The following is an 18117-nucleotide window of genomic DNA, read 5'->3' on the forward strand; positions in this document are numbered from 1 at the left end:
TTCAATGAGACATTCAATTAGCTTTAGCCACATTTTAATAGGTATTTCAATTTGAATGAGATTTTTAATGATGTAGAATGCCCTGCATGCTTTCTCAGTTCTCTCAGCCACATGTAGGTGTCCAGTTGAGTTTATCTCTAAACCTAAGTAATTATAGTGTGTGCATTACTATATATTCTGTATTTTGTACCAATTGAGAACTTTGGTCTAATTCCCTGAGATCTGGATCTTCTCTGGAAAAGTATTGTATATTTTTACTGCGAGAGTCCAGGTCTGGAAATACTGCTCTAGCAGGCCTAGGCTCTGATGTAGGCCATGTGCTGGGTGTGACCGCAGGCACAGGTCATCTGCGAACAGCAGGCATTTAACTTCTGAATTGTGGAGACTAACACCAGGGGCTGAGGATTTTTCAAGAACAGTGGCCAATTAATGTAAATATTGAAGAGCGTCGGGCTCAGATTGCAACCCTGGCAAAGGCCCCGTTCCTGGTTAAATAATTATGTTATTTTCTTGCCAGTTTTGAAGCTGCACGTATTGATTTAATTATGTCATATGTTTTACCCCCTACACCACTTAAAATAATTGTATCTTTCTCTATCTCCATCTCTCTCTCTGTCTCTTTCTCTCCCTTTCCCTCGACCTCTGTGAGCCTCTTTCTCTCTCTCTCTCTCTCTCTCTCCTTTCTCTTTCTCCCTCCTGTCGATGGAGGTATCGCTGGCATCAACCAGCCATTCAACCAGGTCATTAACATTGATCAGTTGGGGCTCATTTTGGATTCCCCCCCCCCCCCCCCCCCCCCCCAACACACACTGATGGGTGTCCTCTGGACAGCTGGCCAGGATGTGATCAGAACCCAGTCAAGGGTTCTGACCTGGACATTATATTTACTGAGTCTATTTCCTTGAGTCTCGTCTTCTTTCTTTTCCTCATCTTCCACCCCCTCTCCTCCCACACCTGGTCCTCCCTTCCCCCTCTCTTACCTCCCACCTGCCATGTTCTCCTCTCTGCATCTTACTATTTTTGACTCCTCGTCTTCTTTCCTCCTGAGTGGATCTTATCTGACAGGCGCTCTGAGGAGTCAGTTCTCCCCTCCCCTCCCCTCCCCTCCCCACTCTCTGTACTGAAACGGAAGACAGATGTTACAGCCAGTCACACTACTGACTGGGTGGCAGGGTGAACCATGGCGGTAAGAAATAACAACTACACAGGAAGAGTTTTCATTCTTATTTTGCCCATAGTTACATTTGTTAGAAACATTAGTTAGAAACTATGTTGCGTATATGATAGAACTGAGTCCAGTTCAGTGGGTTTCGATCTAATTGACACTCAATTAGTCATGGTGACAAATGTTCTATCCCAGGAGGGAACGGAAAATGGTACAGTACCCAGTTTGTGTGTGTGTGTGCGTTCGTGTAATTGTATGCGCGTGTGTGTGCGTTCATGTAATTGTATGCTCGGGTGTGTGCGTTCATGTAATTGTATGCTCGGGTGTGTGCGTTCGTGTAATTGTGTGCACGCATGTGGAGGAGAGGGGTGTCAGGTGGGGGAGAGAAAGGAGGAGGGAGGACTGATAGACAGATGATTATGTGGCTGGCCATCTGGACCACAGTCAGAGAGAAGCTGAAGCCAATTCACCAGAGAAAATGTGTGTGTGTGTGTGTGTGTGTACGCGCTGTGTCTGTACAGGTATCTGTGTACATTTTTTGGATGTATTTCTCCCCATTCCCTGGTAGTATAGTATAAACACACATAACATGAAGCCCCAACGCAGTTGGACTTCCTTCCTTCTAACCGTTTGTACACTTTAACAATTAGCCAGCTAACAAGTCGTTACTACGCCCTGTGCCATGCCCCTCCCTGCTATCTCACTGCCTAATTGAGTCAGTTGTATCTGAGGAGAAACCCTGTGCATAGGTACTATGACAACACGATACGGAAGAACACAGAGGATATCAGTTCACCTCACAGTTACACCTGACTATCTTCATCTCAGGGACCCCGCTCTCTGTCTTCATCATGGAGCTGACACTATTACCAGGCCTATGGGAAAAGAGGGGAGGACGGGATAGCCCACTGTCTGTAAAAGTCTGAATGTAATAAGTCAAGATATATGCCACTTAGTAGACACTTTTTTTTCCAATGGGACTAACAGTACATTTTACTGTAGGATGTATATGACCTTGGCCAACTGAGGAATATGTGTGTCAACAGGCCATGTTGGACAGGCCATGTTGGAGCCTGGCAGAAGATGTATTAGCTACTGTACTGTGTTAACACAATGAGCTGGCTAGTCCCCAGGCTTATTGACTGAAGGAAGGCTTACTGGATCACTTGTTTGTTTGCTAACACGGTTGACCTAATCTAGTGACCGCTGGCCAGCTAGGCTAGCGAAGACAAACGATGAATCAACAGGAATTGTAGTTTGAAGTGCTATTGGGAGTCTAGCCACCCTAGACCCTAGGTGTGGTGTGTGAGAGTGGACTCCAGATGTTATGGAGAGAGTAAATGGCATGCAACACTTACAAGGATGACTTTTCTAGCATTGAACCAACAGGACATCTATACTCCACGTTGGCACCAAACATCAAACATTCCATGACAACAGACATTCTAAATCACATTTTCTGTGGAACTGTCTTCAGAGACAAATGGAAATTCTTTACAATGAAAAACTCCTTGAATAACAACTAATAACAACCCCCCCCCACCCTCCCTCCTCCAGAGGACCTGTTGCCGTTTGGTTTCCCCAGCATTGACATGGGTCCTCAGCTGAAGGTGGTAGAGAGGACCAGGACGACCACCATGCTGTGTGCTGCCAGTGGCATCCCTGACCCAGAGATCTCCTGGTTCAAAGACTTCCTCCCTATAGAGCCCAGCTCCAGCCAGGGACGTATTAAACAGCTGCGCTCAGGTAAGACAAATGGGAGTTCTTGTGTTTCTTTAATGATATATCCTCATTTCATTAAAACCTCACCACCCCGCGCCCCCCCCCTCCCTTTAAAAAACAAATATCCTCTGTACTGCATACTTACTTTGCCCTCTACCCCACGACACAAAACAACACCACACATCACAATAACCAAAACCTCACCACTTCTACAACCGTATATCTTCCCCAGCTGTACAGACGGCACTCTCCGACACACCATATCTCCTGAAACATCTCCATACTTTTTATCATTTTATGGAAATCAAATTCTACCCAAAGGCGCACTGAGATCATCCCATTATATAATAGACCCACCTCAACCTCTCACACAGACATTCCAACAGTAAGACCCACCTCAACCTCTCACACAGACATTCCAACAGTAAGACCCACCCCCAACCTCTCACACAGACATTCCAACAGTAAGACCCACCCCCAACCTCTCACACAGACATTCCAACAGTAAGACCCACTCCCAACCTCTCACACAGACATTCCAACAGTAAGACCCACCCCCAACCTCTCACACAGACATTCCAACAGTAAGACCCATCCCCACCCCCAACCGCTAGCCCCAAATTAGCATGGTCACGAAAGTCAGAAGAGCAATTAAATGAATCGCTTACCTTTGATAATCTTCGGATGTTTGCACTCACGAGACTCCCAGTTACACAATAAATGTTATTTTTGTTCGATAAATATTAGTTTTATAACAACAAAACGCCATTTGGGTTGCGCGTTATGTTCAGAAAACCACAGCCTCGTTCTGGTCCTGAATTCCCAAACGTATCAGATTCAAAAATATTACAAAAAATATTTATAATCATGCAATCACAAGTGAAATATACCAAAAGACAGCTTAGCTTGTTGTTAATCCACCTATCGTGTCAGATTTTGAAAATATGCTTTACAGCGAAAGCAATCCAAGCTTTTGTGAGTGTATCAATCAATGCTTGAACAGCTAGCCCCAAATTAGCATGGTCACGAAAGTCAGGTGTCAAATGAATTGCTTACCTTTGATAATCTTTGGAAGTTTGCACTCACGAGACTCCCAGTTAGACAATAAATGTTCTTTTTGTTCGATAAATATTACTTTTATAACAAAAAAACGCCATTTGGGTTGTGCGTTATGTTCAGAAAACCACAGCCTCGTTCCATTCAATGAAAATTCCAAAAAGTATCCGTAATGTTCGTAGAAACATGTCTAATGTTTTTTATAATCAATCCTCAGGTTGTTTTTAACATACATAATCAATAATATTTCAACCGGACCGTAACTTATTCAATAAAAGAGAGAAAGAAAATGGAGAGCTACCCCTCTCGCGCGCAGGAACTAATCAAAGGACACCTGACTAGTTTTGAAAAATCTCGCTCATTTTTCAAAATAAAAGCCTGAAACTATGTCTAAAGCCTGGTCACAGCCTGAGGAAGCCACTGGAAAAGGAATCTGGTTGATACCCTTTTAAATGGAAGAAAGACGGGCAATGAAACACAGATTTAAAAAATCACTTCCGGGTTAGATTTTCTCAGGTTTTCGCCTGCAAAATCAGTTTTGTTTTACTCACAGACAATATTTGGACAGTTTTGGAAACTTTGGAGTGTTTTCTATCCTAATCTGTAAATGATATGCATATTCTGCGATCTGGACCTGAGAAATAGTCCATTTACCTTGGGAACGTTATTTTAAAAAATAAAAATAAATCTGACCCCTATCGTCAAGAGGTTAATGCAGAGGTTGTAGAGGGCTTCACCTCCCACCTCCTCAAACTCCCACAGGCTCGGAGTTTTAAAATCGAACAAGTCCCGAGTCCCCAGTCTATGCCGTCCCCAGTCTCTGCCGTCACCTACAGTGGCGGAAACATTGGTGGCCCCTCCCCCTTTGGCCGCTCAAACACCCCCCTTACCGGCTCAGACAGTGCCTCCTGGACCTCCTCCAGGAATCTCTCCAGCAGCCTAAGATATGTTATTCCTGTTTGTTGTGCCAGGACTTCCGGGGTTTCCCACCCCTTCTCCCCCAGCAGCCGCAGGTCACGCAGCGTTAGTAAACCCGTTGCAATCAGCCGCTTCCGCAGGGTGGCCGACTGAACCGTTCTCTAAAGGATGGCTGGGTTGTGGAACGTAGGCGCCTCCCACACCCACAGCCCAGGCTCCACACACCCTTCTAGTGTGGGCCTTAGCAGCTGCCTGGCCCTCAGCACCCTGCAGAGTAAAAATCAGAGAGACCTGCTGTACTCAGCCTCTTCAGCCTCATGAGGAATAGCTTCCGGTCCAATGCTAATCCGCCAGCTCTCCTCAGCAGCACGCGTGCTGGTTCCCTCTAGCCGACATCAGTATGATACAGCAGTCTCTGCACCGCCTTTAGTTAGAATGCAGCCACCCTGCTCTACAGTTCAACCAGTCCCTGTCCTCCTTCCTTTACCCAACTGTGGGACAGACTATGTTTGTTCCCACACTCGGAACTCTGACTCTCTATTGGTTACACGGACTTTTGGCCTCCCATCCTATTCTAACCACCTCTCGCCAGCTTTGTATTCATGTTACCTGATGAAATTGCTGTACAATATGATCTTGTTGCCATCTGATGCACATTCAGATGTCATAAATCAACACTGCAGAGCTCTCCCTGTCCTATGCTGTGCCTTGATTTGTATTAATGCTGATGATATCTGGAAACGTGCATGTACACCCTGGCCCATCTACTGTTGCTAGCCCCAATTTTGACTTGTGCTCTAAAATCTGCTTCACTGATTTTGCTCTCGTAAAAGCCTGGGTTTTCTGCACGTTAACACTAGAAGCTTATAACCTAAAATGGATCAATTGAAAGTGTGGGTTCACAGCTCCAATCCAGATGTGTTGGTCATTACTGAGACATGGTTAAGGAAGAGTGTTTTGAATACTGATGTTAACCTTTCTGGTTAGAACCTTTTTCGGAAAGACACATCTTCCAAAGGTGGGGGAGTGGCAATCTTTACCAAGGGTCACCTTCAGTGCTCGGTTGTCTCCACCAAGTCTGTCCCCAAACTATTTGATTTGCTGGTTTTAAGCATTAAACTTTCAAATAGTTATTTGACTGTTTCTGGGTGCTATCGTCCTCCATCAGCACCAGCCTGTACCCTACCTGCCCTAAGCTCTCTCCTGGCCCCTTACACTAAGTCTGAATTTGTCCTTACACCAAGTCCTAAAGCAATGGGACTCCCTAAATCTTTCTCAGATTGTTACCAATCCCACACGGTATGACTCCAAACACCCAGAAAAGGCTACTCTCCTCAATATCCACACAAATAATCCTGATCGGTATCAGTCTGGTATCAGTCTGTGTTTTCTGTAATGACCTTAGTGAGCACAGTTTTTACACCTTGCGTCCGTAATGGCTGCTCAGTAAAACGACCTGTCCTGATTTGTCATAGACGCTTACTAAAACATTTAATGAGTAAGCCTTCCTTCATGAACTGGCCTCTGTAAAATGGTATAGAAGCAGCTTGATCCCCTCTGTCGAAGACGCTTGGACCTTCTTTTTTGATATTTTCAGTGGTATTGTTAGCAAACACGCCCCCATAAAGAAAATGAGAATAAAAACAGGTTCAGCCCCTGGTTCGACCGTGATCTTGCAGAGTTACTCCACCACTCAAGAATTGTATTTGGCGAAAGGCTCGACATACGCATACTCAAGCTGACTGGCTATCATTCAGGCAAATGAGGAATAAGTGCACTCAGGCTATCCGGAAAGACAAAGTTAGTTACTTTAAGGAGCAGTTCTCTCTTTGTGGGTCTAACCCCAAGAAGTACTGGAAAACGGTTAAAGACCTGGAGAATAAACCCTCCTCCTCACAGCTGCCCATGTCCCTTAATGTTGATGATGTGGTTGTTACTGACAAGAAGCACATGGCTGAGCTCTTTAATCACCACTTCATTAGGTCAGGATTCCTATTTGACTCAGCCATGCCTCCTTGAACGTCCAACATTTCCTCATCTCCCACCCCTTCTAATGCGACTATCCCCGATGCTTCTCCATCTTTTTCCACTGCCCCGCTACAAAGTTTCTCCCTGCAGCCAGTCACTGAGTCCGAGGTGCTAAAGGAGCTCCTTTAACTTGACACCAAAAAAGTATCTGGGTCAGATGGTTTAGACCCTTTCTTCTTTAAGGTTGCTGCCGCTATCATCTCCAAGACTATCTCCGACCTCATTAACCTGTCTCTCCTTTCTGGGGAGGTTCCCATTGCTTGGACGGCAGCCACAGTTTGTCCTTTATTTAAAGGGGGAGATCAAGCTGATGCTAACTGTTATTGGCCTATTTCTATTTTGCCCTGTTTATCAAACGTGTTGGAAAAACTTGTCAATAATCAACTGACTGACTTTCTTGATGTCTATAGTATTCTCTCTGGTATGCAATCTGGTCTCCGCTCAGGTTATGGATGTCACTGCAACCTTAAAGGTGCTCAATGATGTCACCATTGCCCTTGATTCTAAGCAATATTGTGCTGCTATTTTTATTGACTTGGCCAAGGCTTTTGATACAGTAGACAATTCTATTCTTGTGTGTTGACTAAGGAGTATTGGTGTCTCTGGGAGGTCTTTGGGCTGGTTTGCTAACTACCTCTCTCAAAGAGTGCAGTGTATAAAGTCAGAAAATCTGCTGTCTCAGTCACTGCCTGTCACCAAGGGAGTGCCCCAAGGCTCGATACTAGGCCCCACGCTCTTTTCAATTTACATCAACAACATAGCTCAGGCAATAGCAAGCTCTCTCATCCATTTATATGCAGATGATACAGTCTTATACTCAGCTGGCCCTTCCCCGGATTTTGTGTTAAATGCTCTACAACAAAGCTTTCTTAGTGTCCAACAAGCTTTCTCTACCCTTAACCTTGTTCTGAACACTTCCAAAACAAAGGTCATGTGGTTTGTTTTAGTTTAGTTTTATCTAAATCTCTTCATTCAAAGACTCAATCATGGACACTCTTACTGACAGTTGTGGCTGCTTTGCCTTGATGTATTGTTGCCTCTACCTTCTTTCCCTTTGTGTTGTTGTCTGTGCCCAATAATGTTTGTACCATGTTTTGTGCTGCTACCATGTTGTGTTTCTACCATGTTGTTATGTTGTGTTGCTCCCATGCTGTGTTGTCATGTGTTGCTGCCTTGCTATGTTGTTGTCTTAGGTCTCTCTCCATGTAGTGTTGTCAAAATTGTTGTGATATGTGTTTTGTCTTATATTTATGTTGTATTTATTTTTTTATTTTAATCCCAGGCACCCATCCCCGCAGGAGGCCTTTTGCCTTTTGGTAGGCCGTCATAGTTAAGAACAAATTCTTATTTACAGACTTGCCTAGTTAAATAAATTTGTGTAAATAAATTTGTGTACGGACAACCTCAACCAGTGATGGCCCGACCAGAAGAAATCCACCAGCTTGCGGAGGGGTTGAGGACAGCCAGTTTATGCCACAGGGAAGATGCCGCCAGATTGTTCATTATCAGCACCTTCCCTCTATATGCACTTGGGACAAGAGCCACCTCCACCTGGCCAGTCTTGATACCACTGCCTGTGACAGCCCCACCCAGTTCTTCCTTACCCACTTCTCTGAGCCCAGGTACACCCCTAACATGTTAAGCCCTTCACAACCCCACTGCAAACACCCTGGAAGGAGCCATATCCATCCATGCCCCACATAACAGAGCTTTGCTCTTGCCCTAGTTCACCTTAGCTAACGAAGCTCCCTCGTACAACTTCAAACTAGTCTCTAGTGCCTGCATATACTGCCCATCCCTGACCATCACAGAAATTTAATCTGCATACGCTGACACTCGTATGCCTGTCAACACACCCATGCCTGTCCAGCACACTCCCTGCAGTCTCCTGTGTATGAGGCCCAAAACAGGCTCAATGGCTAGTGTATATAACTGCCCCGATTGAGGGCATCCTTGTCTGATGCCCCGCCTCACCCAGACTGGCCTACTGAGAACCCCACCCCGCCTTGACCATACATGACGCCCCACTATACAACATCTTCACATAGGCCAAAAACATTTCCCCAAACCTAAACACCGACATCACATTTAACAGATACTCATGGTCCACTCTATCAAAAGCCTTCTCTTGGTCGAAAGAGACATGTCCAAAGTTCACATTAGAACCTCTCGACAAGTCCAACATGTTCCTGAATAAGAACATGTTGTCCGTGATTGAGCATCCCGGTACACAACATGTCTGGTTCTTGTGTACTATAGAGTCCAGATGGGATTTCTGTCTGTTAGCGAGGACCTTGGCAAATATCCTGTAGTCCGCACAGAGCAATGCCACAGGCCTCCAGTTCTTAAGTTCATGTAGTCCTCTTTTTTGGGCAGGAGAGTCAGAACTGCCCGACGGCAGCATATTGGCAACTATCCTACCCCGACGCACTCACGCAACACGCAACAGAAGTCCAGAGCAATTAGATTTTTTTAAATAAAACTCCACTGGGAGTCCATCGACCCCCGGTGCATGGCCAGGGGACATCTGGATTATGGCCTCTGCCAGTTCACGGGACAACAGGGGAATGTCCATTTCATCCCTCTGTGCCAGAGACAGCTTAGGGAATTCTGCAAACAAACTTGAGTACACATAGGATCACACAGTTCTGCCCTAAACAACTCAGTATAAAACTCCACAGTCCACTCCTGCATCTCCCCCACCACAGAGGTCACCCGCCCATCAGACAGCCGTAGACATTGCATACCTTTTCTTACGCTCTGTCTTTACACACCAAAGAAGAAGGAGGTGGGAGCATCCATCTCCTTGAGCATGGAGAACCTAGCTCTTACAAGTGCTCCCTTTGCTTTAACCTGGAAAAAACTAAATTAGCCTGGAGGCCTACATTGCCTTGCCCCACCAGCTCTACCTTCAATTCACACTGATACTACGCTCGAGTTCCCCACAATACTATTCTAGCCTCTGAGGATGAGAGAGCTGTATACTGTTGACAGAAAAGCAGAATTTTGACTTTTCCCACATCCCACCATTGACTCAGAGACTCATATTCCTCTCTTCGCTGCCACCACCTTTCCCAAAAAGTCTGTAAACCTGAGCAAAAAGTGGCAACTTGTAAGAGCTTTTCATTAAACTTCCAATAGGATGCCTGCCGAGGTCCTGGTGAAATAGACAGCCGAGCCATGGTTATGTGGTGATCTGAAAAACCCACCGGGAGAATGGTAGCACCCAACAGCCTATTGCTCTGATTCCTGGACATGTAAAACCGATCGAGTCAGGCTGCACTCACCCTAGCCCCAAAGACCTTCACCCATGTATACTGACATGGGTTGGGATGTCTAGTTCTCCAAACATCCACAAGGTCAAACTGATTAATGATGTCCCTTAACAGCTCCACTGAGCCTGAATGAGGCTCCTCCCCATTTCTGTCTTTCGTTAAATCCATCGTACAGTTCCAGTCCCCGACGACCACCGGCATCTCCTCAGGCGCTACCTGTGAGAGTTGCTGTCTAAGACACCCAAACAAACACCCCCTCTCCCTCCCTGTGTTAGTGGCATGCATATTTATAAGGACAAAACCCCAGTTGTTGATTTCTGCTCTTACTACAAGCAGTCTTCACACACCTCCTTTGAGGAACACATTTGTACAGCCAGACCCAGTGGCAAAAAGGACTGCCTCCCCTGCCCTAACATTTGTTCTATGGCTCAGCACACTTACCCCTTTCCACCAGAGCCGCTGTACTTTTTTTTGTTTTACATATTCACCCAACAGACTCCTCTTTCCAGAAAAAAAACATTAATCTAAGTAGTAAACAGTGTATGAAGGTAGACCCTTACGCACTGTTGTGACCCACTTCCTCAACCTAAAACGTTTCCTGGGTGAGAGGACACCATGCCACTCATTTTTCATAGCATGTTTTACTGATCTTACAAACTTTCCCGTATCGCAAAAAAAAGCTTCAAGATGAACCTTTTTCCCTTTAGTCTCGTTCAGGAACCTTGACAGTTCCCTCACCGTGTACTTTGACCCCTCTGCCTGACTGGCTGTCAGCTCTGGACCCATTGAGGAGGAGTTTGAAAAGAAAGCCTCCTCATCATCCTCTTCCTCAGACTCACCTTCCTCCTCCTCATCTCCATCTTCCATCCTGACCACCTGCTCTTTCTTTCTAGTCGGGGCCAGAAAACCGCTAGCAAACTTACCAAAGTTCAGCTCTTTCTGGATTTGATCATCCCTAGTCGAAGGAGTTAAAAGAGGAGAAATCAGCAGCAACACATTCAAACTAACTGTGTGTTAACCCTCCACCATAGAAAATAAACATTTTAAGAAAAGACCAAGGAAAGAATCAAGAAAATAAGTAAGGACAGAGCCCTCCACACAACCTCTCAACTACAAAACACTCCCAGCATGCACTGAGAGAGAGAGAGAGAACAACTCTCGATGGACTTCTAGGTTAGCTGTGTAGCCTACAGCACAAGCTGTAGATCTGAACTAATGTTCATAGCTCACTCCTTGATGCCCTCTTCCAGTTCAAGGTAGTTTGTTTCTTCTATGTGTCTGGAGAGAGCTGAGCCCGTATCCACAAAGTGTCTCAGAGTTGGAATTCTGCTCTAGGATCTGTCCATAAATTGGTATTAATTACGATCAAAAAGGCTACACTGATCCTTGATCAGCACTCCTAGTCTAAGATGCTTTGTGGTTATGGGCCCAGGCTTATTGTCTGGGCATGTCTGACTCAGAATCCATCAGAGATAGGAGGGTGACAGAACAACAAAAAGACTCTTGAGTTACATTCACATTTTATGAGTTCCCTTGTCCTAACATCTTTGAGTCAGGCTCAGTACTGTGTGTTCTGACGTGTCCGTCTCTCTGTCATATTTCTCTCTTTCCATCCTGAGGTTTTGTGTTTGTCTTGTATTTTCATCTACAAGTGGATTATGTGGTTTGAATAATTCTTATATCACATAATAATTAATTCATGCCAAAAACAGAAATGTAAACACATGACAGGGATTAAAAGGTACATTTACTACAGTATGAACATATACACAGAAACATACAGTACGTGAACAATTCAAAATGACAAATAAACCCTAATCCAATACTCTTGATATAAGGAACACATTAGAATGAGCTTGAATGTCCCTGATGGGACACACCACACAAACAACAGGATGGGAGTGTAAAGCCACATGGAGAACGTGCTCCATGCATACTGTATCCATGCATACTGTATCCATGCATACTGTATCTAAACAAAACTACTGATTTGTTTTCTTTCTGTTCCTCTCTATAATCTTCAACAGCTTTTGGTAAGTATTACTCTTACCCTAGCCATGCCCAAACCCTTAGGCTATGTCCATAACACCACAGTCAGTCAGCATTAAAGCAGTGTTCCCCAAATGGTGGTTCAGGACTAATTGGTGTCCCACCTCAAGTTCCTTTTTGGTTATAGGTCACAGTTAAGGACTGGGCTGTGACTAGAAACATGATTTTGTTTATTTGGATGGTCACAAGGGAAACAAGTTTGAGGACCACTGCATTAAATGTCCTTTAAAATACTGAGTGAGTACCTCTACAGTTCCTTTCTGTCCAGCTGGTCCCTCTCCTTGCTAGGCTCAGAGTGTCTCCACATACGCAAACACACACACACACACACACACACACACACACACACACACACACACACACACACACACACACACACACACACACACACACACACACACACACACACACACACACACACACACACACACACATCCATCCATCATCTCCCTGAAAGGGGTATAGTGATGCATATGGTCCAAGAGTCATAGTCTTCAAAAGTGGCGTCTATTTTCTACAGCCATCTGTTGTGTAGATCCTTCCAGCCATATGCATTAGGAGAATTCTGTAGGCCAATCCTCCTCATTAAATAGGGATTGAGGCTTGCAGAATTACCCCTAATGTATAACTTGGGATTCACACAACATATGGTGTGCAATATGGACAAAGTTTAACATTATACCACGTTTGACATGTGAAATTGCCCGACAAATGTTGGATTTGGGTTAACTATCCCTTGGGTTAGTGATGATGGACTGACATCTCTCCTATTCAACTTTGGGTGGACACACACACACACACACACACACACACACACACACACACACACACACACACACACACACACACACACACACACACACACACACACACACACACACACACACACACACACACACACACACACACTAAAAGCACATGATCAACTCCAAAAAATCTGGACTCCACCCCCCACTAGATCAGGAGCAGGTCTTTGAACCAAGCAATCTCATTCAGGGCCAGTAAGTCATTCACAACTGTCTGAGTGGCTGATTTTCCTGTTTTCCCCACCCTGGTTTCCTACATTCCTCACCATTGTCAACAACTTGAATTTTGTGTGTGTGTGTGTGTGTGTGTGTGTGTGTGTGTGTGTGTGTGTGTGTGTGTGTGTGTGTGTGTGTGTGTGTGTGTGTGTGTGTGTGTGTGTGTGTGTGTGTGTGTGTGTGTGTGTGTGTGTGTGTGTGTGTGTGTATCCATCTGTGTTTGTCTGCGTCTATGAGCGTGTGTGTCTGTGTTTCATGTGTTGTCTCAAGGAGAGTGTGTTTTAATGCTGTAGGGTACTCTCTCTACCTCCCTCCCTTTCTTTACCTTCCCCACATGAAACAAGACTACAGTTTACTATAGAATAGTACAGTACTTACTAAAGAATTCTGTAGTAAATTCTAGTATACTGTAGAATACTATACTACACACTGTAGTATCCTTCGATCAAGTGTAGTACTTACTATAGAATGTTGTAGAATACTATAGTAAACACTATAGTATTATCAGAAAAAAAAGCACTGTAGTAAATACTACATTATTGTCCGCAAAAACACTACAGACTGCAAAAACACAACACTTTTTTTTTTACCCCAATTTCATGATATACAATTGGTAGTTACAGTCTTGTCCCATCGCTGCAACTCCCATACAGACTCGGGAGAGGGAAAGGTCTAGAGCAGGACCCCACACTGCTTCTTGACACAATGCTCGCTTAACCCAGAAGCCAGCTGCACCAATGTGTCGGAGGAAACACCATACACCTGGCGACCGTGTCAACATGCATGAACCAGGATCTGTAGTGACACGCTCTAGCAATTCCTGTGGCGGGCCGAATGCATGCAAGCTGACACGATATATGCTATCGCTTAGACCGAAGCACCACTCGGGAGGCCCCAACACTACACTTTTTTAACTATAATAAATACTACAGTATTTAATTTGCATATACTCTGCCCATTCCGTCCCCCATATCCCAGTTTGTACCAGCCAAGTGAGAAACCTACATGACCATATATTGTGTTCCATACAGATTATACGTTCAGAACACAGTCCTACCTACCTACAGATTATACGTTCAGAACACAGACCTACCTACATACAGGTTATACGTTCAGAACACAGACCTACCTACATACAGGTTATACGTTCAGAACACAGTCCTACCTACCTACAGGTTATACGTTCAGAAAACAGACCTACCTACCTACAGGTTATACGTTCAGAACACAGTCCTACCTACCTACAGATTATACGTTCAGAACACAGTCCTACCTACCTACAGGTTATACGTTCAGAACACAGTCCTACCTACATACAGGTTATACGTTCAGAACACAGTCCTACCTACATACAGGTTATACGTTCAGAACACAGTCCTACCTACCTACGGGTTATACGTTCAGAACACAGTCCTACCTACATACAGGTTATACGTTCAGAACACAGTCCTACCTACCTACAGGTTATACGTTCAGAACACAGACCTACCTACCTACAGGTTATACGTTCAGAACACAGTCCTACCTACCTACGGGTTATACGTTCAGAACACAGTCCTACCTACCTACAGGTTATACGTTCAGAACACAGTCCTACCTACCTACGGGTTATACGTTCAGAACACAGTGCTACCTACCTACAGGTTATACGTTCAGAACACAGTCCTACCTACCTACAGGTTATACGTTCAGAACACAGTCCTACCTACCTACAGGTTATACGTTCAGAACACAGTCCTACCTACATACAGGTTATACGTTCAGAACACAGTCCTACCTACATACAGGTTATACGTTCAGAACACAGTGCTACCTACCTACGGGTTATACGTTCAGAACACAGTCCTACCTACCTACGGGTTATACGTTCAGAACACAGTCCTACCTACCTACGGGTTATACGTTCAGAACACAGTCCTACCTACCTACGGGTTATACGTTCAGAACACAGTCCTACCTACCTACGGATTATACGTTCAGAACACAGTCCTACCTACCTACGGGTTATACGTTCAGAACACAGTCCTACCTACCTACGGATTATACGTTCAGAACACAGTCCTATCTACCTACGGGTTATACGTTCAGAGCACAGTCCTATCTACCTACGGGTTATACGTTCAGAACACAGACCTACCTACCTACGGGTTATACGTTCAGAACACAGTCCTACCTACCTACGAGTTATATGTTCAGAACACAGTCCTACCTACCTACGGGTTATACGTTCAGAACACAGTCCTATCTACCTACGGGTTATATGTTCAGAACACAGTCCTACCTACATACAGGTTATACGTTCAGAACACAGTGCTACCTACCTACAGGTTATACGTTCAGAACACAGACCTACCTACATACGGGTTATACGTTCAGAACACAGTGCTACCTACCTACAGGTTATACGTTCAGAACACAGTTCTACCTACCTACGGGTTATACGTTCAGAACACAGTCCTACCTACCTACGGGTTATATGTTCAGAACACAGTCCTACCTACCTACGGGTTATACGTTCAGAACACAGTCCTACCTACCTACGGGTTATACGTTCAGAACACAGTCCTACCTACCTACAGGTTATACGTTCAGAACACAGACCTACCTACATACGGGTTATACGTTCAGAACACAGTGCTACCTACCTACAGGTTATACGTTCAGAACACAGTTCTACCTACCTACGGGTTATACGTTCAGAACACAGTCCTACCTACCTACGGGTTATATGTTCAGAACACAGTCCTACCTACCTACGGGTTATACGTTCAGAACACAGTCCTACCTACCTACGGGTTATACGTTCAGAACACAGTCCTACCTACCTACAGTCCTACCTACCTTGTAATTAGTACAATATACTACACTCTGCAAAACACTACATATAGTATATACTATTACTATAGTATATACTACAGTTTTCTTTTACTACAGTATTTTTTTTATCAAATCAAATGTTATTGGTCACGTACACATGTTTTGCAGATATAATCGCAGGTGCAGCGAAATGCTTGTGTTTCTAACTCCAACAGTGCAATATTACCTGACAATACAAAATAATACACACAAATTACGAAAGGAATTAAGAAATATCAGGACGAGCAATGTCAGAGACCGGAATATAAACATATATCTATATATGTGACCGACCACCCCGATTCGGCTCAATTCGGTCCTATGTAGCGGAATCTGAAATGGTGTTTTTTTACATTGGATTAAAGCGAAGACTCAGAGCTAGAAAATTGAGGAACAACAGGAAAGTATTTCTGCTTTGAAATTTGATCAACTTTGGTGCAGGTCATGTTTTTCTTCAACTGACCGTCTCTGGTAAACACACACTATATCAAATAAAATCTATGTTTAGATGTTTATTTGTCAAATGCACAAGATACAGAAGATCTAAACGTAGTGCTGTGTAGTGATGGGCCGGGTCTAGTAGAGCTGTGTTGTGATGGGCCGGGTCTAGTAGAGCTGTGTTGTGATGGGCCGGGTCTAGTAGAGCTGTGTTGTGATGGGCCGGGTCTAGTAGAGCTGTGTTGTGATGGGCCGGGTCTAGTAGAGCTGTGTTGTGATGGGCCGGGTCTAGTAGAGCTGTGTAGTGATGGGCCGGGTCTAGTAGAGCTGTGTTGTGATGGGCCGGGTCTAGTAGAGCTGTGTTGTGATGGGCCGGGTCTAGTAGTGCTGTGTTGTGATGGGCCGGGTCTAGTAGAGCTGTGTTGTGATGGGCCGGGTCTAGTAGAGCTGTGTTGTGATGGGCCGGGTCTAGTAGTGCTGTGTTGTGATGGGCCGGGTCTAGTAGAGCTGTGTTGTGATGGGCCGGGTCTAGTAGAGCTGTGTTGTGATGGGCCGGGTCTAGTAGAGCTGTGTAGTGATGGGCCGGGTCTAGTAGTGCTGTGTTGTGATGGGCCGGGTCTAGTAGAGCTGTGTTGTGATGGGCCGGGTCTAGTAGAGCTGTGTTGTGATGGGCCGGGTCTAGTAGTGCTGTGTTGTGATGGGCCGGGTCTAGTAGAGCTGTGTTGTGATGGGCCGGGTCTAGTAGAGCTGTGTTGTGATGGGCCGGGTCTAGTAGAGCTGTGTAGTGATGGGCCGGGTCTAGTAGTGCTGTGTTGTGATGGGCCGGGTCTAGTAGAGCTGTGTTGTGATGGGCCGGGTCTAGTAGAGCTGTGTTGTGATGGGCCGGGTCTAGTAGAGCTGTGTTGTGATGGGCCGGGTCTAGTAGAGCTGTGTTGTGATGGGCCGGGTCTAGTAGTGCTGTGTTGTGATGGGCCGGGTCTAGTAGAGCTGTGTTGTGATGGGCCGGGTCTAGGAGAGCTGTGTTGTGATGGGCCGGGTCTAGTAGTGCTGTGTTGTGATGGGCCGGGTCTAGTAGAGCTGTGTTGTGATGGGCCGGGTCTAGTAGAGCTGTGTTGTGATGGGCCGGGTCTAGTAGAGCTGTGTAGTGATGGGCCGGGTCTAGTAGTGCTGTGTTGTGATGGGCCGGGTCTAGTAGAGCTGTGTTGTGATGGGCCGGGTCTAGTAGAGCTGTGTTGTGATGGGCCGGGTCTAGTAGTGCTGTGTTGTGATGGGCCGGGTCTAGTAGAGCTGTGTTGTGATGGGCCGGGTCTAGTAGAGCTGTGTTGTGATGGGCCGGGTCTAGTAGAGCTGTGTAGTGATGGGCCGGGTCTAGTAGTGCTGTGTTGTGATGGGCCGGGTCTAGTAGAGCTGTGTTGTGATGGGCCGGGTCTAGTAGAGCTGTGTTGTGATGGGCCGGGTCTAGTAGAGCTGTGTTGTGATGGGCCGGGTCTAGTAGAGCTTTGTTGTGATGGGCCGGGTCTAGTAGAGCTGTGTTGTGATGGGCCGGGTCTAGTAGAGCTGTGTTGTGATGGGCCGGGTCTAGTAGAGC

General features: G+C 45.4%; 1 protein-coding gene across 5 annotated transcripts in view; it reads left to right on the forward strand.

The window, feature by feature from the left end:
• The window catches only part of LOC129813934 (receptor-type tyrosine-protein phosphatase S-like), a 120600-nt gene that overhangs the window by 37948 nt on the left and 64535 nt on the right, over positions 1–18117 (forward strand). For all 5 annotated transcript variants that reach the window (XM_055866581.1, XM_055866579.1, XM_055866578.1 and 2 more), the window contains exon 6: positions 2723–2911. In XM_055866581.1, coding sequence (XP_055722556.1) covers positions 2723–2911 — 189 coding nt within the window. The remainder of the gene's footprint in view (positions 1–2722; positions 2912–18117) is intronic.

The sequence above is a fragment of the Salvelinus fontinalis genome, chromosome 17 (genome assembly GCF_029448725.1).
Source record: "Salvelinus fontinalis isolate EN_2023a chromosome 17, ASM2944872v1, whole genome shotgun sequence".
NCBI classification, from domain to species: domain Eukaryota; kingdom Metazoa; phylum Chordata; class Actinopteri; order Salmoniformes; family Salmonidae; genus Salvelinus; species Salvelinus fontinalis.